Source organism: Macrotis lagotis, chromosome 1 (genome assembly GCF_037893015.1).
Source record: "Macrotis lagotis isolate mMagLag1 chromosome 1, bilby.v1.9.chrom.fasta, whole genome shotgun sequence".
NCBI classification, from domain to species: domain Eukaryota; kingdom Metazoa; phylum Chordata; class Mammalia; order Peramelemorphia; family Peramelidae; genus Macrotis; species Macrotis lagotis.
In genome coordinates, this window is record NC_133658.1 from 243,898,472 (window position 1) to 243,925,709 (window position 27,238).

The following is a 27,238-nucleotide window of genomic DNA, read 5'->3' on the forward strand; positions in this document are numbered from 1 at the left end:
AGGCTCCTGAACAGGGGCGTAACATGGTGAGAATTGTGCTTTCAGAATATCAATTGATAGTTGTGTGAAGGATAGATCAGAGACAGAAGAAGGACAACTAGGATAGAGTGTTGACCATGGAGATGAGAGAACCTGAGTTCAAATCCCACCTCAGACACTTAGCTGTGTGACTTTGGGCAAGTTTCCAATTTGAAAAAAGAGAGAGAGAGAGAAGAGACTCAAGGCAGATGAGAATTATATACACAGGCTATTGTGTAAAAATATTCAGCAAGTCACTTCAACTTTCTGGGTCTCAATTTCCTCATATAAAATGAGGATGGAGCCCAGAACATTCTCTTCTAGGCTCAACTTCTAAGTTTTCATGACTTATGTTGTATAATGTCCCTAATCTTTAAAGTAGAAAGGATCATTCAACACTTCTCTGCTTTCTAGGGGATGATTCAAGGGCAAGAGATGGCCTTTGTGTGTGTAAAGCATTGGGTTTGTTCTTCATGGGGGGGGGGACTACTCTGTAGCAAGTCTCATGCAGACTCTTCCCTTTGCTGTCTCCTAATAGGACTGAGATGTGCTGGCCCTAGCTGTCCTCTGGCAGCATGTCTGGGGTGTCTGAGCCCCTGAGCCGGGTGAGGGTGGGCACCCTGCGCCGACCTGACATCCCCCCAGAGCCTGTTGTGGTGGTGCCTGTGGATGTGGAGAAGGAGGATGTGCGTATCCTCAAGGTCTGTTTCTACAGCAACAGCTTCAATCCTGGGAAGAACTTCAAGCTGGTCAAGTGCACTGTGCAGACAGAGATCCAGGTAAGAACTGGACGTGGGCAAGATGGGCCAAGCTAGTCCTTGGTTTAGAGTTAGAAACTCTGGGTTCAAATCCCACCTTTGTCACTTGATAATTGTTACCTTTGATCAGATTCAACCATTCTGGGTCTCATTTCCTCATCTGTGAAACAGGAAGGAATGGACTGGATGACCTTTAGGATTACTTTCAACTCTTCAACCTATGATCCTATCTTTCATACAGTTCAACTGTCCTGGCTTGGTATTTCCATACCTGGGAAGAAGTAAATAGAATTTCCTTAGGGCACATCTCTAGGCTTGACCTCCATTTTTACCAGACTGATTTCTTTTCTCAGCTTTGATATTACAGTAGTTCAACTACTATAACATACTGGACAGCCATTACCTGAAGACCTCAAAGGAGAGTGAACACAAGTTGCCTTGAGGCAACTTGCATTGTTAGAAAAATTTTTCAGACATTTTGTTTATATTTTCTTCTTTGTAACTTCCACCTTTTGTTTCTGGTTCTGCCCTTCTGGAATTAAGCACAAGATTGTTCTTCCACTTGATAGCCTTCCACATACTTGAAGACTGCTATTATGTGTCCCCTGAGGCTTTTCTTCTCCAGTTAATCAGCTAACAAAACCTCACTGGATACAGCCATAAGGTCCTTTACAGTTCTAGTTGTTGTGTCTATACAGATGACTTATGACTCAGACCTATACACATATATGTATATAAATGGTATGTGCATAATTTTCTCTTATTAATTCATTTATTCACTTGGGTTTTTTGTTTTGTTTTTCATTTCTTTTTTTTTTTTTTGCAAGGCAATGGGGTTAAGCAACTTGTGCAAGGTCACAGAGCTAAGTACTTATTAAGTGTCTGAGACCAGATTTGAACCCAGGTCCTCCTGACTCCAGGGCTGGTGCTTTATCCTCTGGGCCACCTAGCTGCCCCCATTTGATTGATTGATGAGCTTGCTTTTATTCCATTGGGATGCAAATTTCTTTCAAGAAAGGACTGTTTCATTCTTTATATCTGTATCTCCAGTGTCTGGCACAAAGTAGGCATTTACTATGCCTACTATGCCTATTATTTTATAATAAATCCTTGCGTAGTCAATTGATTTGGGACCCTTCAGCTTATCAAGAGCTTATTTAAACTGAGGTGCCCAGGAATAAATCACATGCTCCAAGTGTGGTCTGAAGAGGGGGTCAATCAACTTCCCTATTCCTGGAAGCTATACCCCTCTCAATGTAGCCCACACTTAGAACTTCTATGACCTTGGACAAATCATTTTACACTTGGATATTCTGGTTGGTCTCAACCTTAGGTCTCCCCCAACTCTAGTCAATCATCCACTCAGCTGACGAGATGATCTTCCTAAAGCATAGATCTAACCATGTCATCATTCCCTTTCCTCACTCAATAGACTACAGTGGCTTCCTGTTACCTCCACAATCAAATATAAAATCCTCTCTTTGAGAGACTTAAAGTCTTTAATAACCTGGCTTCTCCACGTACTTTGCTTTTCAGCTATATAAGCCTCTTGGTATTCCTCAGACATGACTCCATGACTTTCCCTGAATGTTACCAATACCTGGGATGTTCTTCCTCCTAACCTCCACTTCTTGACTCCCCTGGCTTTCTTTAAGTCTTGGCTCAATGTTTACCTGCTTCAAGAGGCCTTTTCTGATCCCTCCTACCTACTGAGCTTTATTCTGAGATCACCACTCATCCTCACAGCATATATTTTGTGCATACATTGTTGTTTCATGTTTTCTCTAATTAGTAATTGAGCTCTTTGATGGAAGATGGGGCAACAAATAGGGCTTTTAAGGTTTTTTGTTTGTTTGTTACTTTCTTGGTATCCCCAGGGAATATTATAGTATCTGGCATATAGTAAACATCTAATAGATCCTGGTTGTCTTGATGAATTGTTAATGGAAACTCTCTAATCTCATTATCCCCATCTGGAAAATGTACTGTTGAGCCTGTGAATGTCCCCTGTAGGTTGAGTCCTATTAGCAGACCCAGCCCTTATTTCCTAGCATCTTGGAGTCTCTCCCTGCTTCTAGTCTCTCTTCACATATATGACTCCATCAAATAATCTCTACAGATAACAGTCAATTTGGCTATTTGGGATAATAGGATTCAACTTTCTGCTAGCTGTATAAACGTCCTAACAATGAGAGCTTCCTCAAGGAGTGATGGGTTCACTCTCCTTGGAGATCTTCAGGCATATGGACCATTTGTCCATTACTCTATAGTAACTGAACTACCTAGAATCAAATTAAGGATTCATACCTGAAAAAACATAGTAGGGAATGGGTAGGGATTTCCTCAGGGTACAACTCCAGGCTTGGCCTTCTTGTTTATTAGGTTAATTATCTTTTGGGTAGCCTATTTTACCTTTAAATTGCTTTAATTATTAGGATTTTTTTTCTTTCATCAAATTCAATTTTTTTTTCTTTGTAACTTTATTGTAAGGGTAATGCGGTAGAAAGAGTGCTGGGCCTGAAATCTGGAAGAATCATTTTCCTGAATTCAAATCTGACCTTAGACCCTTACTAGGTGTGTGACCCATGGCAAATCATTTCACCCTATTTACCTCAGTTTTTTTTAATCTGTAAAATGAGCTGGAGAAGGAAATGGCAAAGCACTTCAGAAACTTTTCCAGGAAAATGAGCATCTATGTGACAGTGGACTTGGAATCAGGGAAAGTTATCTTCATGAGTTCGAATCTGACCTCAAATATTTACTATGTGTGTGACCCTGGGCAAGTCATTTAACTATTTGCCTTGATTCCGCATCTGTAAAATGAGCTGGAGAAGGAAATAACAAAAGATTTCAGTAGCTTTGTCAAGACAACTTCAAATGGTGTTAGACATGACTGCACATAAACTAAAAACTTCTACCAATTTCTGCCTTAGTCGAACAAGTAAAATTTCTCATGTGCTTGAAGAATATGAGCAGCTCCTTAGAGAATGACCAGAGTAAATTATATTTGGCAAATTATACTTGGTAAATATCCTTAGAGTCAGTGAAATCATGAATGCTACATTATGAGAGTGTACCAAAGACAGAGACACAGATTTCAAATAAACATTTATGGTAGTATTTGTGGCAGAAAAAAATAGAAGCAAACTGAGAAGTATATTTGTAGTCCCTGTCTACATTTCCAGCCTGTGGTACATGAATGTAATTGAATATTAATGAACTGTATGAAATGACAAATGCAAAGAATTAAGAGAACCTTTGAAAGATGTATGAACACAGGGGTGGCATAGTGGATAAAGCACCGGCCTTGGAGTCAGGAGTACCTGGGTTCAAATCCGGTCTCAGACACTTAATAATTACCTAGCTGTGTGGCCTTGGGCAAGCCACTTAACCCCATTTGCCTTGCAAAAACCTAAAACAAAACAAACAAAAAAAAAGATGTATGAACATGGAAAGTCAATTCTACACAATGGTAACAATAATAAAAAACTTGAAAAACATTAATATTCTGATCATTGCAGTTAAAAAACATAGGAGGACTGTTACTTTATTAGTCATGGGAAGGTTTGAGATACTTTTTTTAGTTTCAGAAAGCTTTAATTTGTGACTCCCCTAAAGGGAAAATATCAGATAACAGAAAATTATCCATTGCAGAGAAAATATGTTGTAGTAAAGAAATGTTATCTTTATCCCTTCCTTTCTTTCTTACATACATTCTTTCATCTTATTATGAACGTTTAAGAGCAGTTTTCCATGTACAGATAAATGACTTGTTTAAAAAGGCACCATAATTATGGCCATCCACCACTCTACACATCACTAGCAGGCGTTGTGCTACTTATCGTTGGTATCAACCACACCCACATACTGTAACATAATTAGAAAGCTTTTTTGCCCAGTCGAACAAAAATATTTTAAGGTTGCATCCTGCTTCCTTGTTATCTTCTGGAAAGATAAGAATCACCAAGTTTTTCTTCACTGTGATTAGAACACTCAACATTTAAGAAAAAATATACTATCTCAAATACCTAAATCATTACAAGTTGTTGGTCATAATCTTAAGGAAGGGGATGATGAAGAAATCAAATATATATGTTTCAAATACTTAGCAGTTCTGGTGAGATGTTCTACAATGTTTCATCTACTGTTTCTTTTTTGCATCTTGGCTGATAATTGAGTTCATAGGTCTTTGATACTAAAACTGGAAAAAAATAGCTTAAAATTCATTCTTATTTGCCAATAGAAAAATGAATTCTATTAGCACAAATTCTGCTACTTCAACCATTATCCATAAAGGCTGTTGGATGGGGGAACTGTTTACTAAAGTAGTAACCAATCTTTACTAATAAGGACTGGCATTGATGGTTACCTCCTTTTCAGTACAAGGATGATGGTCTATGACTATAGAAGGAGGCACATGTTATCACACATGGTTTATATGTTTGTTTTGTTTGATTTTGCTGCTTTGTCATGAAGCTACAAATTCTTTTGGAAAGAGTGAAAGAGGGTGACATAAATTAACAACATTATAGGAAAGAAAAAAGCATCAGTAAAACATTTTTCAACATTGCTAATGTTGCTGAGGGAAAAGAAGGCATTTTAGACAAAGGAATGGGATGGCTAAATTTGCAGAAGCAAGAATAGGCACAGCATTGATGGTGGTGGTGGAATGTCAAGTCACAGACTATTTGTGTAGGGGATGGTAAGATATGAAGCTGAAAATGTAGATAGGGACCAAATTACAAAGAATCTTGGATGCAAGACTGTAGAGTTTGGCTTTATTCTAGGAGTACTTGGAAAACTGAAGATTTTGGCAAGGAAAAATGTGATGAAATTGTTATTGTTGGAATATTAATCAGGTTGTGACATTCAGGATGGATTGCAGTTGGAAGGTTGAGAGTGCAGTTAGGAGGTTATTGCAAAAGTTTTGGTATGAGAACCTGAACTAATGTGATGAGGTAGGAGCAAAAAAGGAAGAGGTATGGAAAGAGAGCAGGATTCAGTATCAAGGGACCTGGATTCAATCCTGATTTTTTTCACTTATCAATCAATCAACAGATGTTTTGCCAGACATCTATATTTAGATATAGTGGGTGTTTTCTCAAGTTTAATAAAGCACCTACTGTATCTCAGACACTGGGCAGGAGCTGGAGATACAGTCAAAAGTGAAACAATTCCAGACCTCAAGGAGCTTACATTCTCTCAGGGGTGACAATATGTATAAAAACATAATTATATAATATATACAAAAGAAATGTGAGGCAATTTTAGGAAGGAGAAACCACCAGCTGGAGTGAAGAAGGGCAGAAATAATAATGCATCTTGTGCAGAAATAGCATTTGAACTGAGATCTAAAAGAAATTTAAATGAAATATGAATTCTGAGATATAAAATACTTTTTGAATATATTCTTGGAATGGATGGAAGAAATGGAACAGTAAGGAGGCTAATTCGGCCTAAAAAAACATGGACAAAAATACTTAACCTCTAATTGTAAAAATAAGGAGGTTGAACTATAAGATGTATTATGTCTCTTCCAGCTCTTAAGCTATGGTTTTATGACTGTATGAAGGAAGTTTTGAAATAAGAATCAACAGGTAGGGTTTTTTGTTGAACACAAGATGGCAAGGGAATGAGAAATGTGATGACAATTTTAGGGAATGGGGAGATGGTTTGGAGAAGAGGGCAAGTTCAGTTTTTGATGGTGGATTTGGAAATATGGTCTAGAGTTCAGATGAGATGTATAGTGGGCTGAGTCTTCAAAAAAATGAAGATAGAAAACTGTAATACATCCTGATTTTAGGTACAGGAGGAAGTTGAAGCACCAAAAAAGTCAGAGGAGAAACAACCAGAGAGATTAAAAAAACAAAAACAAAAACAAGGCAATAGTAGTGTCACAGAGATCAAGGGAGAAAAGTTTCAAATTGAGAAGTGGTTCGACATATCAAATCTAATAGCTCTGTTATCTCATATTGTGAAAATTGTCGCTAATGGTATAAGTTGCAACCCATCTGCCCATTCTATGCAATTTTCATCTATTACTGCCCCCTTTCCCCATAGATACAAAATAGGAATTCCCCTCCTAGTGTTCTTAGTGCCTTCCTTGAGTTTTCTTGATTCTTTGTGGATAGTGAAGGGGACATATGGGTTGTCCATTTCTTCCTTGTTCTCATTGCATAGCAAGCCCAGCTTTGATTTTGGTTGTTTTTGGTTTTTGGCCACATTTTTCTCTAATAACATCCATTATCTTGCTTCTCTTTAATAATTTCTTTCTTTTTGGTCAGCAAATAGAATTTATTATGTGCCAACTTTGTGGTTATGTATCGAGGATATAAAGAAAGGCACAAGACAGTTTCTGTTTTGGAGGAGCTCATAGTCTGGGGTGGGGGAGGACAATTTACAAACAAGTATGTAAATATGTAATAGTAAGTTCTAATGCCAGAAGCAAATGTCTTTGGGTTTGTCAAACAATAGATTGTGATAGTCATTTATTGCTATTTCTTTTGTACCTATCCTAATCCACTGATCCATTACTTTATTTCTTAACCAGTACTAGGTGGTTATGGTCACTGCCACTTTATAGTAGTTTTTAGATCTGTTAGGGCAAGGCCACCTTCCCTTACAATTTTTTTTCATTATTTCTCTTGCTATTCTTTATCTTTTTGATGCTCTAGATGAATTTTTCTACCATTTTTTTCTAGCTTTGTAAAATAATAATGTGATAGTTTGGGATGGCGCTAAAAATTAATTTAATTAGGGGACAATTGTCATTTTTATTATATTAACTCAACCTAACCATTAGCAATTGACATTTTCCTAATTGTTTAGATCTGACTTTATTCACATGAAAAATGTTTTGTAATTGTGTTCATACAGTTTCTGGGTTTGTCTTGGGAGGTAAGATTCTCAAGTATTCTAGGTTGTCTGCAGTTACTTTAAATGGAATTTCTCTTTCTCTCTCTTGACCTTGGGCTTGGTTGTTCATATATAGAAATGTTGGTGATTTATGTGGGTTTATTTTACACCTTGTCACTTTTCTGAATTTGTTAATTGTTTCAAGTAGTTTTTACAGTAATTTTCTAGGGTTCATTTGTGTATACCATCATAGCATCTGCAAAGAGTAAAAGTTTTGCTTCCTCATTGCCAATTTTAATTCTTTCAATTTCCTTTTCTTCTCTTATTGCTAAAGCTAGCATTTCTAATACTATATTGAATGGTAATGGTGATAATGGGCACCCTTGTTTCACCCTTGATCTTATTGGAAATGATCCTAGTTTATCTCATTGCATATAATATTTGTTGATGGCTTCAGAAATACTGCTTATTATTTTAAGGAAGATTCCATTTAGCCCTATACTCTTTAGTATTTTTTTAATAGAAATTGATGTTGTATTTTGTCAAACACTTTTTCAGCATCTATTGAGATAATCATATAATTTCTGTTGATTTTGTTATTGACATATTCAATTGTGTGGAGAGTTTTCCTAATATCGAACCATTTCTTCCAACCCGGTTGTAAATCCTACCTGATCATGGTAATAGTAATAATTTAATGCAATCTCTTTGCTAAAATTTTATTTAAGATTTTTGCATCAATGTTCATTAGGGAGATTGGTCTATAATTTTATTTGTCTATTTTGACTCTCCCTGGTTTAGGTATCAGCACTATATTGGTGTCATAAGAGGAATTTGGCAGAACTCCTTTTCCTAATTTTTAAAATAGTTTGTATAGAAATGGAATTAATTGTTCCTTAAATGTTTGGTAGAATTCACTTGTAAATCCATCTGGACCTGGAGATTATTTCTTAGAGAGTTTATTGATGATTTCTTTAGTTTTTTTCTCAAATGAAGATATTTAAGTATTTTATCCCCTTTTCTCTTAATCTGAGTAGTTTGTATTTTTGCAAATATTCATCCATTTCACTCAAGTCGTCAGATTTATTGGCATACAGTTGGGCAAAATAGCTCTGAATTATCTTACTTTACTTTCCTCCTCATTGGTGGTGAGTTTACCCTTTTCATTTCTGAAACTGGTAATTTGGCATTCTTTTTTTTAAATAAATTAGTCAAAGATTTATCTATTTTATTGATTTTTCATAAAACTTTGTTTTATTTATTAAGTCAATGGTCTTCTTGCTTTAAATTTTATTAATCTTTCCCTTGATTTTCAGAATTTCTAAATTGGTACTTAATTGAGGATCTTTAATTAGTTCTTTTTCTAGCTTTTTTAGTTGTATACTCAATTCATTGATCTCTTCTTTCTCTATTTTATTCACATAAGCATTTAGAGGTATAAAATTTCCCCTAAAAACATCTTTGGTGGTATCCTATAAATTTTGGTATGATTTCTCATTGTTTTCATTTTCTTGAATGAAATGATTAATTATTTCTATGATTTGTTTGTTTGATCCACTCCTTTAAAATTAAGTTATTTAGTTTCCATTTAATTTTTGGTTTATCTTTTCATGGTCCTTTATTACATGTGATTTTTATTTTATCATGATTTAAAAATGTATTTATTATTTCTGCCTTTCTGCATTTGACTGTAAGGTTTTTATGCCCTAGTACATGGTCAGTTTTGGTATAGGTGCCATTTTGCAGAGAAAAAGAGTATATTCTTTTCTAAACCCATTCAGTTTTCTCCAGAGGTCTATCATATCCAAGTTTTCTAAGATTTTATTCACCTTCTTAACTCCTTGTTTATTTTGTAATTAGATTTATTTATTTCTGGAAGAAGGAGGCTGAGGCCCCCCACTATTATAGTTTTGCTGTCAATGTCTCCTTGTAATTCATTCAGCTTCTCCTCTAAGAATTTGGATGCTAGGTGCATATATGTTTAATAATATAACTATGGTGTCTTTCAAGAACATGTGGTTTCCTTCCTTATCCCCTTAATTGAGATCTATTTTTGCTTTTGCTTTGTCTGAAATCAGGATCATCACTCTTGATTTTTTAACATCTGCTGAAGTATAGTATATTTTTCTCCAACCTTTTATCTTTACCCTGTGTGTATCTCTCTGCTTCAAATGTGCTTCTTGTAAACAACATATTAAAGGATTCTGGTTTTTAATCCATTCTGCTATCTGTTTCCATTTTATGGTAGAGTTTGTTCCATTTACATTTACAATTTAGATTGCTAATTCCACATTTCTCTCCATGCTGTGTTTCCCCATTTGAACTTTTCTTTTTCCTTTGCTCTTATTTCTTCTCACCAATGTCTTGCTCCCTTTCCCCCCTTAAACTTTTCTTTTAAATTTTAACTTTAAGTTTACTTTCCATTATATCTTTCACCTTCCTTTTTATCAATACCTTCTTCCCTTCTCTTCCCCCCACCCCCTCAACATTCTTATAGGGTAGGATAGATTTTTAAATCCAATTGGGAATGTAGGTTATTCCCTCTCTGGGCCAAATCTATGGAGTAGGATTTACTGGGTGTTCACACCCTCCCATCTTTCCCTATACTTTAATAGGTCCTTGTGCCTCTTTACCTGGTGTTATTTATTCACTAATGCCTGTCCTTCTCCTAGTATAGTCCTTCTTTTTATGATTCTATTGCTTTATCCCTCTATTATTCTTACATCCCCTTTGTCAAAATATATTTTTATTTGAACTGATAAAAGTACTATTCTCAAAGGTTGATTGATTGCATTGCCTCATAGTCACTGAGTACTCTACCATATTCTATCTCATTTTAAATACACTTCTGAAGAGTCATGAATCACATCAAATTATAATCACTTTACACTTTATCCCTTTTTCAAGTACGCACCATGGACACACAATCCTCATTCGCCAAAGCTTCATGCAAAGTCAAATCATTTAATGAACCATTTATACCACCCTCCAAAGCATACTTCCTCCAATTATAGCCAAAATATCAAGCAAAGCAAAATTTATTCATGATGTTTTCATGTCCAGTAACTCTTAAATATATATATACATATATATGTATATATATATATATATATATATATATATATATATATATATATATATACTCTCTCCCTCCATTTCTATAGTATTTCAGTCATAGCCCTACAGTCCTTCCCAACTAAAGTTATCACGTGCACTCTCTCCCATTTTACCTTTAGAGCCCCAACCATGGCCCCAAAACCCTTACTAACTAAAGTATGGATTAAGACAAGATTACTTCCTAATCTCTTTTTGTCCAACCCTTCTAAGTACCTCCCACCTTCTGCCTCTACTCTAAGTACTAGGACATCTTGAGGGATTCTCTTAAGAACTTTAGAATTGATTGTAAGGCACGGGAGACATTGACTCAGGACCGTTCAACATAGGATGCCCCTATCAGAGAAATTCATCAGCTTTATGACCCCCATCAGCTCTATGCCCCCATCAGCCCTATGAGCAAGGCAGAATTAAAGTAACTCAAAGGAAACTTGAAATATATAAATTTAGAGTATTTCAGATATTCACCTGGACTTATTTGTGCCAGACCTGAGTAGAGTATTCTCAATCCATATTGGTCTGATCAACCACAATTGGACACACTGTATTTTGTCTTAAACACAGAGATATCATTTTGGTCTTCTTTGATAATGAAGGACAAGAACCAAGCATGCCCATGTCCTCTAAGTACAATCTATTCAGCTATATTCAACTCTAACTATCCTGAGAGAAATATAATTCTCAAGAGTTATGATTGTTATCTTCCCTTGTATATTTATATACAATTTAATGTTCTTGATTAACATTTTTTCCCTTCTGTTTACTTTTTTTATGCATCTCTTGAATCTTGTGTTTGGATAGAATTCTCTGTTCAGTTCTGATCTTTTTATCAGAAAATTTTGGAAATCCTCTATTTCATTGAACATCCATCTTTTCCCCTGACAGAATATATTGAATTTTTCAGGATAACAAATTCTTGATGGTAATTCAAGGTCCTTTGCCCTCTGAAATATCATATTTCAGGTCCTCATATCCTTTAATGTTGAAGCTGATAAGGTCCTATTTAATTCCGATCTGCTTTCTTTGTATTTAAATTGTGTTATTTTGACTGCTTGCGGTATTTTCTCCTTTTTTGAGAATTCTGAAATTTGGCTTTGATAGTCCTTGGAGTTTTTAGACTAGGGTCTTTTTCTGAAGGTATTCTGTGTATTCTTTCAATGACTATTTTTATCTTCTTGATCTAGTATATTAGAAAAGCTTTCCCTGATAATTTCCTGAAAGACATTTTTCAGGCTCTCTTTTTTTTTTTTTTTTTGATTTAGGCTTTCTGGTAGATCAATAATTCATAAATTATCTCTCCTGGAACTATTTTCCAGGTTGTTTGTTTTTCCTAAAAGGTACTTCAAGTTTTCTTCAGTTTTTTCAGTCTTTTGATTATGGTTGATGGAATCTTGGTATTTCATAGATTATTAGTTTCTATTTGTCCAATTCTAATTTTTAGGGTTTTATTTTTTAGGTTAATTTTTGTGTTTCCTTTTCCAGTTGGTTGATTTTATTTTTTGAAGAGTTACATTCTTTTTCCACTTGGTTATTTCTGCTTTTAAAAGACTTGATTTCTGTGGTCAATTTTTCATAATCTTCCTGCATGACTCATTTCCCCCCATTTTTCTTCTTCTCTTCTTTGGTTTTTAAATTCTTTTTAAAACTCTTATATGAAGTATTGGATTTGAGTCCAATTCATAGATGCCTTTGAGACTTTGCATGTAGGTAATTTGTCATTGCTTTCTTCTTCTGAGATGGCATTTTGTCATTTCTATCTGCATAGTAACTTTCTATGGTTAGCACTCTTAGTTTTTTTGCTCAATTTGAATGTTGAGCTCTGTTCTTGGGGTATACAGAGAATAGTTTTGAGCTTTTAGTGCTGAGGGTGGGGTATCTGATCCCTGGCTTATCACTGGTCAAGATGTTGCCTTTGCAGCCTAGATGTTGCCTCCTTTATGTCTGGTCTTTGCCTATGCAGTGGTTTGTTCTCAAGCCTGTCTTTTGTCCCAGTGTTCCTAGGGTTCAGACTTTGTCTGGGGTTGGAACCCTTCCTAGCTATCGCAACCTGTGCTGCTATTTAGCTGCTGAGACCTGGGCTATGCTGTGACCAGATGCCTCCTGCTGACTTTCCTGCTCTCCAGCCTAGCTAGGCTTTACTTCTCCTTTCCCCCCCCTCCAAACAGAGAGACCTTCACTGAAGGTCCTCCACATTGTATATAGTTGAAAATTTGTCCTTTTTTTTTTGGTGGAATTTGTAGCTTTATGTCTGTATCGAGGGTTCATATAAGTTTGTATAGGGAAAAGCTCTAGGAGCATGCTCACTTCACACCACCATCTTGGTTCTTGTCTTAGAAGTCCAAGTCATCAAGGGCATTTTTTTTTGAAGTGATCAGTAGAATCTATATTTACCTTTTCCTCTGGTTTTAATATATCTAAGCAGTTTTTATTTATGACTATTTGAAATATAATGTTCAGATTTTTAAAAATTCATTGTTTTTAGAAAATCTGATGATTCTGCTTAATAATTTATTCTACAAACATTTATTAAATACTACTTTTTTTTATTAGAACCATTATAGATGTTGGGGAGATAAAAATTTGAGTCCCCACCTTAGAGAAACTCACAATGAAATGAAAGAATGAGAAGACATAGCTATAATATGTTACATTGCATAAGTGAATTACAGGGGAAAGCAGAAAAGAAGAGGGCCTTCAAGTAAGGGAACAGATCATTGTCTACACAGTACTAGGGATATTATATAGAACTGAACAAAACATGAGGGGCTTAAAAGTCCCTTGCATATCTTCTTTCACCTTTGTGTTCCTAGTATCAAGCATCTGTCACAATGCATTGCCCAAAAATGTTTGTTAGATTAAGAGATGGGAAGGAATTTGGCATTTAGGAAGAATTCGTTTTTGTAATGGGGGAGTTAGGGCTCTCATCCCAGTCTTATTTTCCAGTTTCAGGAGAATGTCATAAGTGCTTTAAGAGGAATAAATACAATGAGATTACTTTTGACTGGAAAGGGAGGAGAGGAGGCTGGAAAATTTTTTAAAAAAAGGTATTTGAACTACACCTTGAAGGATCTGCAGACTATTTCAAGGGCATTTCAGGCAAAAGACAAAGAATTTTGTTGTTGTTTTCATCAATATATGAAACTTCTATTGTGAAACTTCCTTTCACCAGTACAAGCATGTAATTTACCCATAATTTATAATCTTAGGAAACTGTCTTAATGAAATAATCTTTCATGAATATACAACCATTATTTGTTTATTTATTTATTTTTATTAAAGATATTATTTGAGTTTTACAATTTTCCCCCCCAATCTTACTTCCCTCCCCTCATCCCCCCCCCCCCCGCCAGAAAGCAATCTGTCAGTTTTTACTTTGTTTCCATGTTGTACCTTGATCCAAATTGGGTGTGATGAGAGAGAAATCATATCCTTAAAGAAGAAACAAGAAGTCTAAGAGGTAACAAGATTAGACAATAAGATATCTGTTTTTTTCTAAATTAAAGGGAATAGTCCTTGAGCTTTGTTCAAACTCCACATCTCCTTATCTGGATACCGATGGCACTCTCCTTTGCAGACAGCCCAAATTTGTTCCTGATTGTTGTACTGATGGAATGAGCAAGTCCTTCAAGGTTGATCATCACTCCCATGTTGCTGTTAGGGTATACAGTGTTTTTCTGATTCTGCTCATATCACTCAGCATCAGTTCATGCAGATCCCTCCAGGCTTCCTTGAAATCCCGTCCCTCCTGGTTTCTTTTCTTTTTTTTTTCTTTTTTAAATTTTGCAAGGCAGTGGGGTTAAGTGGCTTGCCCAAGGCCACACAGCTAGGTAATTATTAAGTGTCTGAGGTCGGATTTGAATCTAGGTACTCCTGACTCCAAGGCTGGTGCTCTATCCACTGCACCACCTAGCCGCCCCCCTCCTGGTTTCTAATAGAACAATAGTGTTCCATGACATACATATACCACAGTTTGCTAAGCTATTTCCCAAATGAAGGACATTTACTTGATTTCCAATTCTTTGCCACCACAAAGAGTGCTGCTTTAAATATCTTTGTACAAGTGATGGTTTTACCCTTTTTCATCATCTCTTCAGGATATAGACCCAGTAGTAGTATTGCTGGGTCAAAGGGTATGAACATTTTTGTTGCCCTTTGGGAATAGTTCCAAATAGCTCTCCAGAAGGGTTGAATGAGTTCACAGCTCCACCAACAGTGTAATAGTGTCCCAGATTTCCCACAACCTTTCCAACAATGATCATCATCCTTTCTGTTCATATTGGCCACTCTGAGAGGTGTGAGGTGGTACCTCAGAGAAGCTTTAATTTGCATTTCTTTAATAATTAATGATTTAGAGCATTTTTTCATATGGCTATGGATTGCTTTGATCTCCTCATCTGTAAGTTGCCTTTGCATATCCTTTGACCATTTGTCAATTGGGGAATGGCTTTTTGTCTTAAAAATATGACTCAGTTCTCTGTATATTTTAGAAATGAGTCCTTTGTCAGAATCATTAGTTGTAAAGATTGTTTCTCAATTTACTACATTTCTTTTGATCTTGGTTACAGTGGTTTTATCTGTGCAAAAGCTTTTTAATGTAATCAAAATCATCTAATTGGTTTTTGGTGATGTTCTCCAACTCTTCCTTAGTCATAAACTGCTCTCCTTTCCATAGATCTGACAGGTAAACTAGTCCTTGATCTTCTAATTTGCTTATAGTATTGTTTTTTATGTCTATGTCCTGTAACCATTTGGATCTTATCTTGGTAAAGGGTATTAGGTGTTGGTCTAATCTAAGTTTCTTCCATACTAACTTCTAATTATCCCAGCAGTTTTTATCAAAGAGGAAGGTTTTATCCCAATGGCTGGACTCTTTGGGTTTATCAAACAACAGATTACTATAATCATCTCCTGCTTTTACACCTAGTCTATTCTACTAGTCCACCACTCTATTTCTTAGCCAATAGCAAACAGTTTTGATGACTGATGCTTTATAATATAATTTTAGATCAGGTAGGGCTAAGCCACCTTCTTTTGTACTTTTTTTCATTAAGCTCCTGTCAATTCTTGACTCTTTATTTCTCCATATGAATTTACTTACAATTTTTTCTAACTCATTAAAGTAATTTTTTGGAATTTTGATTGGTAGGGCACTAAACAGATAGTTTAGGGGGGGTTTTGTGTGTTTTTTTTTGTAAGGCAACCGGGGTTAAGTGGCTTGCCCAAGGCCACACAGCTAGGTAATTATTAAGTGTCTGAGATAGGATTTGAACCCAGGTACTCCTGACTCCAGGGCCAGTGCTTTATCCACTGTGCCACCTAGCCGCCCCCAGATAGTTTAGTTTTGATAGAATTGTCATTTTTATTATATATTAGCTCTACCTATCCATGAACAGTTGATATTTGCCCAATTATTTGAATTTGATTTAATTTGTGTGAGAAGTGTTTTATAATTGTTTTCAAAAAAGATTCTGAATCTGTCTTGGCAAATAGACTCCCAAGTATTTTATATTGACTAAGGTTACTTTGAATGGGATTTCTCTTTCTAGCACTTCCTGCTGTATCTTGCTAGACATATATAGAAAAATTGAGGATTTATGAGGATTTATTTTATAACCTGCAACTTTGCTAAAATTGCTAATTGTTTCCAATAGTTTTTTGGATGATTTCTTGGGATTCTCTAGGTAGACCATCATGTCATCTGCAAAGAGTGAGTTTTTTCTCTTCCTTCCCAATTCTAATTCCTTCAATTTCTTTTTCTTCTCTAATTGCTGATGCTAATATTTCTAATACAATATTGAATAGTAGTGGTGATAATGGGCACCCTTGTTTCACCCCTGATCTTATTGGGAATGCCTCTAGCCTCTCCCCATTGAATATAATATTTGTTGATGGTTTCAGAGAGATACTGCTAATTATTTTAAGGAATAGTCCATTTCTTCTTACTCTCTCTAGTGTTTTTAGTAGGAATGGATGCTGTATTTTGTCAAAAGCTTTTTCAGCATCTATTGATATGATCATATGACTTATGATAGGTTTGTTGTTGATATAATTGAGTATACTAACAGTTTTCCTAATATTGAACCAACCCTGCATTCCTGGAATAAATTCTACTTGATCATAATGTATTATCCTAGTGATAACTTGTAATCGTTTTGCTAAGATTTTATTTAAGATTTTTGCATCTATATTCATCAGGGAAATAGGTCTATAATTTTCTTTCTCTGTTTTAACTCTTCCTGGTTTAGGTAACAGAACCATATTGGTTTCATAGAAAGAGTTAGGCAGAGTTCCATCTTTCCCTATTTTTCCAAAGAGTTTATATAGAATTGGAACCAATTGTTCCTTAAATGTTTTGTAGAATTCGCTTGTGAATCCATCAGGACCTGGAGATTTTTTCTTAGGGAGTTCAATGATGGCTTGTTGAATTTCTTTTTCTGAGATAGTAAGTACAACCATTATTTGTTAGAGGAGGGGTATGAACCTTGAACTCCCTGACAAGAAGCCAGGCTCTTCACCTACTATGACATGTTACTTCTTAGGACATACACAGGTGAACATTTGGAATTGTGTGATAGGAAGGACAGGTTGGACTGGTGTGCTGGAATGAAAGGTGGCATGAGATAACACTTCATAGATAGATCCAAGATAACTCTTTTGGGTCCTGAAGTATAAGGCTGAGGAGTTTAGACTTTATAAACAAATCCCCTGAGACTTCTTGTTTAGCAGATGCTATGAATATGCATTGTCATTTTCCTCCCCTGTCAGCCATGTGCTTCATATTTCCCCCTTTTCTTGGGCCTAGTTTAACATCCATCACCCAGTTCACAAGCAAATTCTGATACATTTTTACTCTAGTTAATAGACACCTTCTTTCTGTTTAAAATGAAGGGCCTGGACTAGGCAACCCCTAAGGTCCCTCCTAGCTCTAATTTATGATCTCATTAATCAGCCAATAATGATCCTTAAGTACCTGCTATCTGCCAAACATTGTTCTAGACTTGAGAATGTTGTTGTTGTTGTTCAGTTGTTTTTCTAGTTGTGTCCAATTCTTCATGATCCCATTGAGGTTTTCTTGGCAAAGACACTGCAGTGGTTTGGCAAGACACTACAAAGGTTTGCTGTTTCCTTCTCCAGTCATTTGACAGATGAGGAAACTGAAGCAACATACCCAGAGTCAAATAGTTAGGAAGTATCTGAGACCAAATTTGAATTCAGGAAAATGAGACTTGGGGCCCAGCACTCTATCTACCTCACTACCTGGCTGCCCTCAATACTCTTTAAGTACCAGCTGTGTGCCACACACTGACATATATATATATGTATATATATATATATATATATATATATATATATATATATATATGGTTATGATAAAAATGATAATAACAATAACAATAATAATGACGATGATGACAGAATTTTAATAGTGCTTGAAGGCTTGCAAAATGTTTTATATTTGTTCACTCATTTAATCTTTACAACAACCTTGGTCAGTAAGTGCAATTATTATCCTTATTTCATAAATAGGAAACTGAGGCACAGAGCAGTTATGTGACTTGCCCAGAGTCATCCATCTAGTAAGGGTCTGAAGGGTATGAACTCAAATCTTTCTGACTCTAAGTCCAGCACTCCATCAATTGTATCACCTAACTGCCTCTCCAAAAATGCCATCAGTACTACTGTCATGTTCTATTACAAAGAGTAACAAGGTCACAGATTATGAAATACAAAATATATAAACTGGAGATTTTTTTTTGTATGGAGAGGGAAACAAGGCATTAACACCTTGGGGGTGGGGTGAGAAATCAGAAAAGGTCTTAGATAGACCCTTTGCTATCTAATATTTATCTAATAATCAGTACCTATAAATTCTATGTTCTGAACATTTTTTTAGGTTCTGGGGTAGCTTTGGGGAGATAGGGAGGTGAGAGGACACAAAACAGTTGTAAAGACAATAGTTTGCATTTATGTAGTATTTTAAAGAAAGTCTGGAAGACCAGGTTCAAGGTCATTTTCTGACACACATTGGCTAAGAGAGCTTCTGTTATTCAGCCATTTTAGATTTTTTCAACTCTTTGTGACTATATTTGAGGTTTTCATTTTTCAATCAATCAATTAATTAATTAATTTGTATTCATCCATTTGTTTGTTTGTTTATTTATTTTAGTTTTTGCAAGGCAATGGGGTTAAGTGGCTTGCCCAAGGCCACACGGCTAGGTAATGATTAAGTGTCTGAGGCTGGATTTGAACTTAGGTACTCCTGACTCCAAGGCCAGTGCTCTATCTACTGCACCACCTAGCTGCCCTGATTAATTTATTTTTTCCAACATATTTGGGGTTTTCATGGCAAAGATACTAGAGTGGTTTGCTGTTTCTCCAGTTATTTTATAAATGAGGAAATTGAGGCAAATAGGGTTAAATGACATGCTTAGAGTCTTACAACTAGTAAGAGGCTGGATTTCAGATCAGGTCTTTCTGATTTCAGGCATAGTGCTCCATCCACTGCATGGTGGATCCATCCATCTGCCCATGAGAACCTAGGGAAGACATTTAACTTCTCATTTCATTAGCCAGAGGATTCAAATTAGCCTGCTATATACAAAAAAAAAACAACTTCCCAATACCATCTGAGCCAGATTAAAAATACAAGTAGGAAAAGTTTAACAAAATAAATAAAAACACACAGAAATAATATTAATTTCTGGTTTTCTAAGTCAATATGCAGTCCATAGGGATCAATGTCTCTTTGAGTTTGATACCACTGTTCTAAGCAACTAGCTGACATTCTAAATTGAGGATGCCTACCTGAACTGGAAGGGGGAGCTCCTTGTACCAGTAAAATCATGGATCCAGTCTCTATCCATAGCTTTTATTCACAATAATTTTGAGCTAAATAGTTAAAACATGTCAAGATAATAGAACATTAGCTTAAACAGAATGTCAGAACCCCTAACCCAATCCCCAATTTTACAAATGAGGAAATGAATGCTGAGGAAAGTTAAGTAACTTGCTCAAGGTCTTAAGAGGTAGTAAGAAGTTAAAGATGAGACCTAGGTCTTCTGACTCAGCATCCTTTCCAACATGCTACATATCCTTTTTACAAATGAAAACAAAAACAAAAAAATTAAGCTAGGATTAAAACCCATGTCCTCTGACTCTAAATCCAGTACTCTTTGTATTCTAACTTTGCTTCTTTGGAAACCAAGGAAATTCAGATAGAGAAAGGATGGTTACCCTCATCAGAAAAGGAGGGAGTTGGAGGTTGAGTCAATAGCTTCAAAAGTCCTGCCAGTTCCATCTGACTGGCAGAAAGTGAGTGGGTGGAACTGAGTTTAGATTCAAAGCTTTTATATCTTTCTATTTTTTCAACTGCTGTTTAAGGTTTCTTTTCATTTAGTGATCAGAGTAAGTGGGAGGGGGGTTGTGGTGTGGGGTTTTCAAATTGAGACCTAAATTGGGACAGTAGGAATTGAGGTAATATTTCAATTTTATATTCATAGTAACCATATTGTAGAAGATAACAAGAAAAATAAAATTAAAAATATGCTTCAATCTGCGTTGATTCCATAAGTTCTTTCTCCGCAGGTAGATAGATTTTTTTCATCATTATTCTTTTTTTGAAATTATCTTGGATCATTATATTATTGAGAATAGTTAAGTCATTCACAGTTGGCCATTATATAGTATGCACTGTGTACAACATTCTCCTGGTTCTGCTCACTTCACTTTGCATTGGTTCATGTTGGTCTTACCAGGCTTTTCTGAGAGCATCCTGTTCATCAGTTCTTATAGTATAATAATATTCAATCACAATCATATATCACAACTTGTTCATTTTCCAGTTGATGGCCATCACCTCTATTTTCCAATTCTTTGCCATAAAGTAGTATTTTTAATTGAAATTTCCTTTTATTTTTCCAATAACATGCAAATATAGTTTTCAGCATTCAACCATTTTCAAATTTATGAGTTCTACATTTTTATACCACTTTTCTTTCCCTTCCCCCTTCCCATGGTGGCAAACAATCTGGTAAAAGTTGCACATGGACAATTATGTTTAACATATTTCTGTATTAGTCATGTTGTGAAAGAGGAATTAAAACCAAGGGGAAAGGAAAAAACCATGAGAAAGGAAGGGAAAACATAAAAGAAGTTTTTAAAAAGCAAATATAGTATGCTTTGCTCTGCATTCAGACTAATTTTTTTTTTCTGGATGTGGATGGCATTGCCCATAATGGGTCTCTCAGGATTGTTCTTGATCTCTGTACTGCTGAGAGTAATTGTGTGTATCATAGTTGAACATCTTACAATGTTGTTGTAATATGTACAATGTTCTTTATAAGGCAAGAGAAAAGGAGTCAGGACTGTTAAGGGTGCCACTTTCCTGCCTGTCACCCAGATTCACAATTTAGATGTCATCCTTTCTCACCCCCCACCCTAACTCCATCCAATCCAAATGCCAAGGCTTCTGTTTTCTACCTTTGTGATCTCCAATGTGCTTCTTTCTTTTCTCTGACATTACTACCACCCTGGAATAGGCGCTTATGACTTTGCACATAGACTAATAGTCTATGTGTTGGTTCTCTTTGTCTGAAGTCTCTCCCTACTCTAGTCCATCTTCCACTCAGCTGCCAATAGCACCTGCCTAAGGCATAAATCTAACCATGTTGCCTTCTCATTCAGTCAACTTTAGTGACTTTGTGTTACCTCCCAAATCAAATATAAAAATCCTCTATTTACATTCAAACCCCTTTATAACCTTACCCCTCTAACTCTTTCCCCACCTCACATGGTGTGATCCAGTGACACTAGCTGGCTAGTTGTTTCTCAAATTAAACAATCTAATCTCCTAATTCATACATTTTTCTTTGTTGTCCCCCTTGTTGGGACTTTCCATCCTCCTCTCTGCCTTCTAGCTTCCTGACTTCCTTTAAGACTCATCTAAAGTCAAATCTTCTGCAAGAAGTCCTTTGTAATACCCCTTAGCTCCACTTCTTTCCTTCTGCTTATTACCTCTAATTTCTCCTATATAAATCTTGTTTGTGCATTATCTACCCAAAGAGAGAAGAGAGAAAAAGGGGAGAGGGAGAAGAAAAAGAGAGAGGGGGAAGGGGAGAAGGGGAGTAAAAATAGAGGGAGAGATAAAGGATGCAATGAAAGCACACTAACAATCCTCCTCAGTCTGTAAACTCCATGAAAGCAGGAATTGCTCTTTACTTTTCTTTATATCTTCAGTCCATAATAGTGCTTAATTCTTGTTGACTGATGTACTGATTGACCAACCTAGGATCATTGTGGGATCTTCAGCTCAATATACTCACTTTTCAAATGTGAATCCTAGGGGAAGGAAAATGACATGCCCAAGACCTTACCGACAATAATCTGGACTTAACTTGCTCGGTTTTTGAGAACAATGTATGTAGCATGAAAAACAAACAGACAACAAACAGAACAGGAGTCCTGCCTCCTAGTGCTTAGAGTTTTCTCCCTGGCTTGTCCCATTTTCCCAGCTTCCCTATCATTTGATTCTCCTGTCTGGAAGCTCTTCCTCTTCACTTTATGGGTCCTTTTCAGAGGCAGCCGTCTGGCTTCCTGTGGTTTTACTGCCAAAAGACCAGGGCCCTGCTTAACCACATACACTGCACACCCCTATCCACTTCAGACTACTCTCAGCTTGGCCCCAAGAAGCTCGACTCCAGGCAATGGAAGCTCTCCATTCTCTCCATAGTTAGATTAAACCCCAGGTCCTGGTCAACAAAAAGAGCTTGCTCCCCAAATTCCCCACACTGGACTTCTTTGCCATAAGCAGCCCTCTAGTTTCTCACTTCATCTCTGTTTATGACTTCCACATCTGTCCCTTATCTATCTGAACACTCTGTACCAGGAATGTGTCTGAGCCTTGCCAAGTTTGTCCAACACTCCTCCTCCCCTGATGGATCTCTTGAAATCCCCACTCCCCCATTAGGAGGTTTTTTCCCCTTTTTCCCTTGATTAAAAAGAAACAAACTGAAGATACTGCATTATCCCACAATTCAGTATCACCTAAGTGCACCACCTAAGTGACACCACACTGGTGTCAAATGATAGTGTTTAATAAAATAATTGTTGATTGTTGTTTTCTTTTCATCCTTTTTCTCTCCCTCCCACCCTCCCTCTAGTTCCTTCCTTCCCTTCTTTCTCCTACCTTTGTCTCCCCTTTCTCTTCCCTCCTCTTTCCTCAGTTTCCTTTTTCTATTCCCCTCTCTCTCCTTCCTCTTTTTCCTTCTTTCTCCCCTCTCTTCTCTTCCTCTTTCCTTCCTTTCCTCTCCTCTGTGTTCCCCTTTTCTGCCCTTCCCTCTGCCTCTTCTCTCTCTTTCCCTTGTCTGTCCTCCCCTCCCTCCAATAGCATAATTTTTAAGTAGGATCCTGGACTACACATTAGACGTTTGCTATGTTACTTTGGGCAAGTCAGACTCTCTGAGTCTCAGTTTTCTTGTTTATAAAATTGAGTAATAATAATACATCTCATAGAGTTACTGTGATGATCAAATGAAGAAATGAATGAATGCATCAAAAATATTTATTATACTCTTACTATACAAAACATCCATGCTAGGCACTAGGGAAGCAAAGAGAACAGTGGAATCAACTCCCAGTTCTCAAGGAGCTCTCATTCTAATGGGAGAGATAATACATTTGAGAGGTTTTGTCTATAAGTTATATATTGTATGTGAAGCCTGTATAAACCTTTAAGGCTGTATAAATGTTTGTTATTATTATATCAAATGAGGAGGTTGGATTGAATGACCTATGAGGCAGCAGGTGATACGCTGGGTAAAGCATTGGACTTGGAGTTAGCATGACCTGCCTTTGAATCCTGCTTTCAGTCGCTTACATCTGGATGATCCTGGTCAAAGCATTTAACCTTTCAGCCTCAGTTCCCTCCTTTTAAAAAGGGTGGAGAGCTTGATGACTGTATTGATTGACCCATCAGCATCCTTAGTGTAGCACAATGTATAGAACTCTGGACTTGAAATCAGGAATAATTGGATTTGACTCTCACCTCACTCACCCAGACAAATCACTTAGCTTCTCTTCATTTGTAAAATGAGGATAATGCTAGCATCTGCCTCACAGGGTTGTTGGGTGGATCAAATGAGATAATCCATGTAAAGTACTCTGAAAATTTTAAAATGCTATATATGTGTCAGATATTATTATCTTGTTGACAGTGGTTTGTTCTAGGCATATGCCTGGTTGATATCTCAGGTGATAATTGAGATGTTTCAATAGTGGGGTGGCTAGGTGGCATAGTGGATAAAGCACTGGCCCTGGAGCAAATCCGGTCTCAGACACTTAATAATTACCTAACTGTGTGGCCTTGGGCAAGTCACTTAACCCTGTTTGCCTTGCAAAAACCTAAAGAGAGAGAGAGAGAGAGAGAGAGAGAGAGAGAGATGTTTCAGTAGCAATTATGCTCCAAACTTGGATCTTTTCTTGCTTGCTACAGAAAAGCAGGTTTCTGGTCACCTAATTAATCAAATTAGTTAATGAACTGATAATCTCTAAAGTTCTTTCTAATTTATAATCCTTTGAATCATTAAGAGAATGGAGTGCATAACCTGTACCACCAGGTGGTGATACAATCAAACCACTGGCCATATGGTCTCTTCAGATAAATTTATAACCCCCCCTCCTACTGCTGATACTGCAGGTTTGGTTGCCTGGCTAGTTGGATTTGAAAGAGTATAAGGGAAAAGAAATGAACTTTCCCTTTGAATTCATAGACTATTTGCAGTATGTGCCTGAGAGAGAGAGATAGAAAGACAGAGACAGAGACTGAGGGAGAAAGAGAGACAGAAACAGATATAGTTATAGATGTATGTATATATGTGTTAGTGTATAATATATGTATACATTTATACAATATGTGTCTATATGTCTCTCTAAATATCCCATATGTCCATATATGCATGTATGTGTATATACATTATTGTTATTGAGTTATTTCAATCATGTCTGACTCTATGATCCCATGTAGGGTTTATTTAATGAAGAAGGAGATGAGTGTCAAATCCAGTTGTTCTTGACTTCACTGTCCTGTACTGTGCTACACAAAGGAAACTGATGAGTCAATCTATAAAATTGTCAATTTGTTATTTCCTTCTCCAGATGATTTTATAGATAAGGAAACAGGCAAACACAAGCGGTTTGCCAATTCCACATCTAGTGCTCTAACCACTGTACCACTTACCTGTTCCATATATTTGTATATATGCATATTTACACATAGGTAAGTTCATGTGCAAAATATGAATACATTTTTGTATACCCACATGTGTTTTATATAATGCACACATGTCTTTATGTAATACATACACATTTAAGTCAATATATTTATATGTGTGTATGTTTGTCTCTATCTCTAGTTACCTAGCTTCCATTCCAAACCTATGGGACTCCTGGATGTGAATAGGTACTGTAGGTTATCTATGTATTTTTTTTTAGATTTTTTTTTCAAGGCAATGGGGTTAAGTAGCTTGCCCAAGGCCACATGGCTAGGTAATTATTAAGTGTCTGAGGTCAGATTTGAACCCAGGTACTCCTGACTCCAAGGCTGGTGCTCTATCCACTGCGCCACCTAGCCGGCCCGGTTATCTATGTATTTACAAGTCATAATCTTGCTTTTTTCATGTATAAGATGGTTAGGGTGGTTATGAACTTTATCTAAGAGACTTTAGTATTCTAGGACTTAATGAAATTAGCATAATATTATCTGTGAACAGCTATAAAATGAGGATAATAGATCCTATCTAGCAGGTTTGAAGGGAAGCTTAGAACAAATAATATCTATAAGTATTTTTTAAATCCTAATATATATATATATATATACATATATATATATATATATATATATATATAACAGTTATTATTATTGGGGAAGGCTGGCTACAGACAAGGAGACTAAGACAGGAAAGGAAGAAAGTAACTTACTTATCAGTCAGTGATGGAATCAGCACTAGATTCCTAGATTTCTGATTCCTGATTCTTTTTCTCCACTGAGGCATGCTACTTGTCACACCTAGTCTATAATATTTAATTTATTCATTCATCATCAATAAATGAGTTGAGTACCTACTATGATAAACTATTACACTATATAGGGGTACAAAGATGAATAGGGACTGGTCTCTAATGAATTTCACTGTCTAGTAGAGGAAATAAAGTTATAGAATTTATAATTATCAATGATAAAAGGAAGAATATGACAGGCAAATAAAGTATTATAGGCAGCTAGATAGTACAATAGAGAGAGTGCTGAATTTGGAGTCAGGAGGATCTGAATTCAAATCCTTCCATAGACACATTCCTAAGAACCTGGGCAAGTCACTTATCCTCTATCAACCTCAATTTCTTCATCTCTAAAAATAACATCTATTTCACATATCTAGGAAAAAAAACCTAAGAAGTATTTTCAGATTATCCAATGAGGTAATTTACTTTATAAACCTTAGAGCAATACATAAATTTTATTTATTACTGGTTATCGTAGATGTTTACAAGAGGGAGAGATCATATTTAGTAAGCAGTTATCTAATATCTATCACATACTTTTTGAACTCAATTCAATTAGTACTTATCTAGTACCTTCTGGGTATCAGGCATTATCCTAAGTGATTGAATGCTACAAGGACAAAAACAAAATAGACTCTGTGCCTTCAAGGAATTTTCCTTCTACTGAGGGGATAGTAAGAGATATGCTGGCAAATGTTTAATTACCAACTCTCCAGAAAAACTGGATATACTTTTAAGTGTAATATGCATTATTAACATTTTCTCCATCACTTTCTGAAATCTAGATAGTCAACAAAACAATAAATCAAGCCCTGATCTGTAGCATTTTGTTGATTTTCAAGGTGTTAAGTACACACATTGAAAATTTAACAGTCTCATCTCAGCAGCTTTTTTGACTGGCGCCAGCACAATCCTGGATATAGTATTATACAGTGAAGCACACACATATACATAGTATATACAAAATAATTAAAAGTATTTCAGGAAAGGGAAAACAGGAGCACTTAACAACTGAGGGCATCTAGAGAGTGCATATTGGCCCCCCTGAGTTATGCTTTGAAGGAAGTAAGGGATTCTCCCAGGTAGAAATAAGACAAAAATGCATTCCAATCAATCAATTTATTAAGCATTAATAAGCAGTAAGCATATAACAGTCAATGTAAAAAATGCTGGGGATACAAAGAAAAGTTAAAGACAGTCCCTGTCCTCAAAGAGTTCATAGTCTAAGGGAAAAAAACACCCAAACAGCTATGTCCAAACAAACTATATATAGGAAAAAATATAGGAGATAATAAGTAGAAGGACAGCACTAAGTTAGGGAGGATCAGGAAAGACTTCTTGTAGCAGATGAGATTTTAATTGGAACTTGAAGGAAATAAGAGGGAAAGAAGAGTGGTCAGGCATGGGATATAACTAATGAAAATATTCAAAGTTGTGAG

General features: G+C 36.1%; 1 protein-coding gene across 10 annotated transcripts in view; it reads left to right on the top strand.

The window, feature by feature from the left end:
* PTK2B (protein tyrosine kinase 2 beta) overlaps positions 1-27,238 on the top strand; it is a 177,985-nt gene that overhangs the window by 102,900 nt on the left and 47,847 nt on the right. For 9 of the 10 annotated variants that reach the window (XM_074209986.1, XM_074209984.1, XM_074209985.1 and 6 more), the window contains one exon: positions 557-797. The exons of the other annotated variant lie outside the window; for it this stretch is intronic. In XM_074209986.1, coding sequence (XP_074066087.1) covers positions 594-797 — 204 coding nt within the window. In that variant the 5' untranslated portion in view covers positions 557-593. The remainder of the gene's footprint in view (positions 1-556; positions 798-27,238) is intronic. 10 annotated transcript variants of the gene reach the window in all.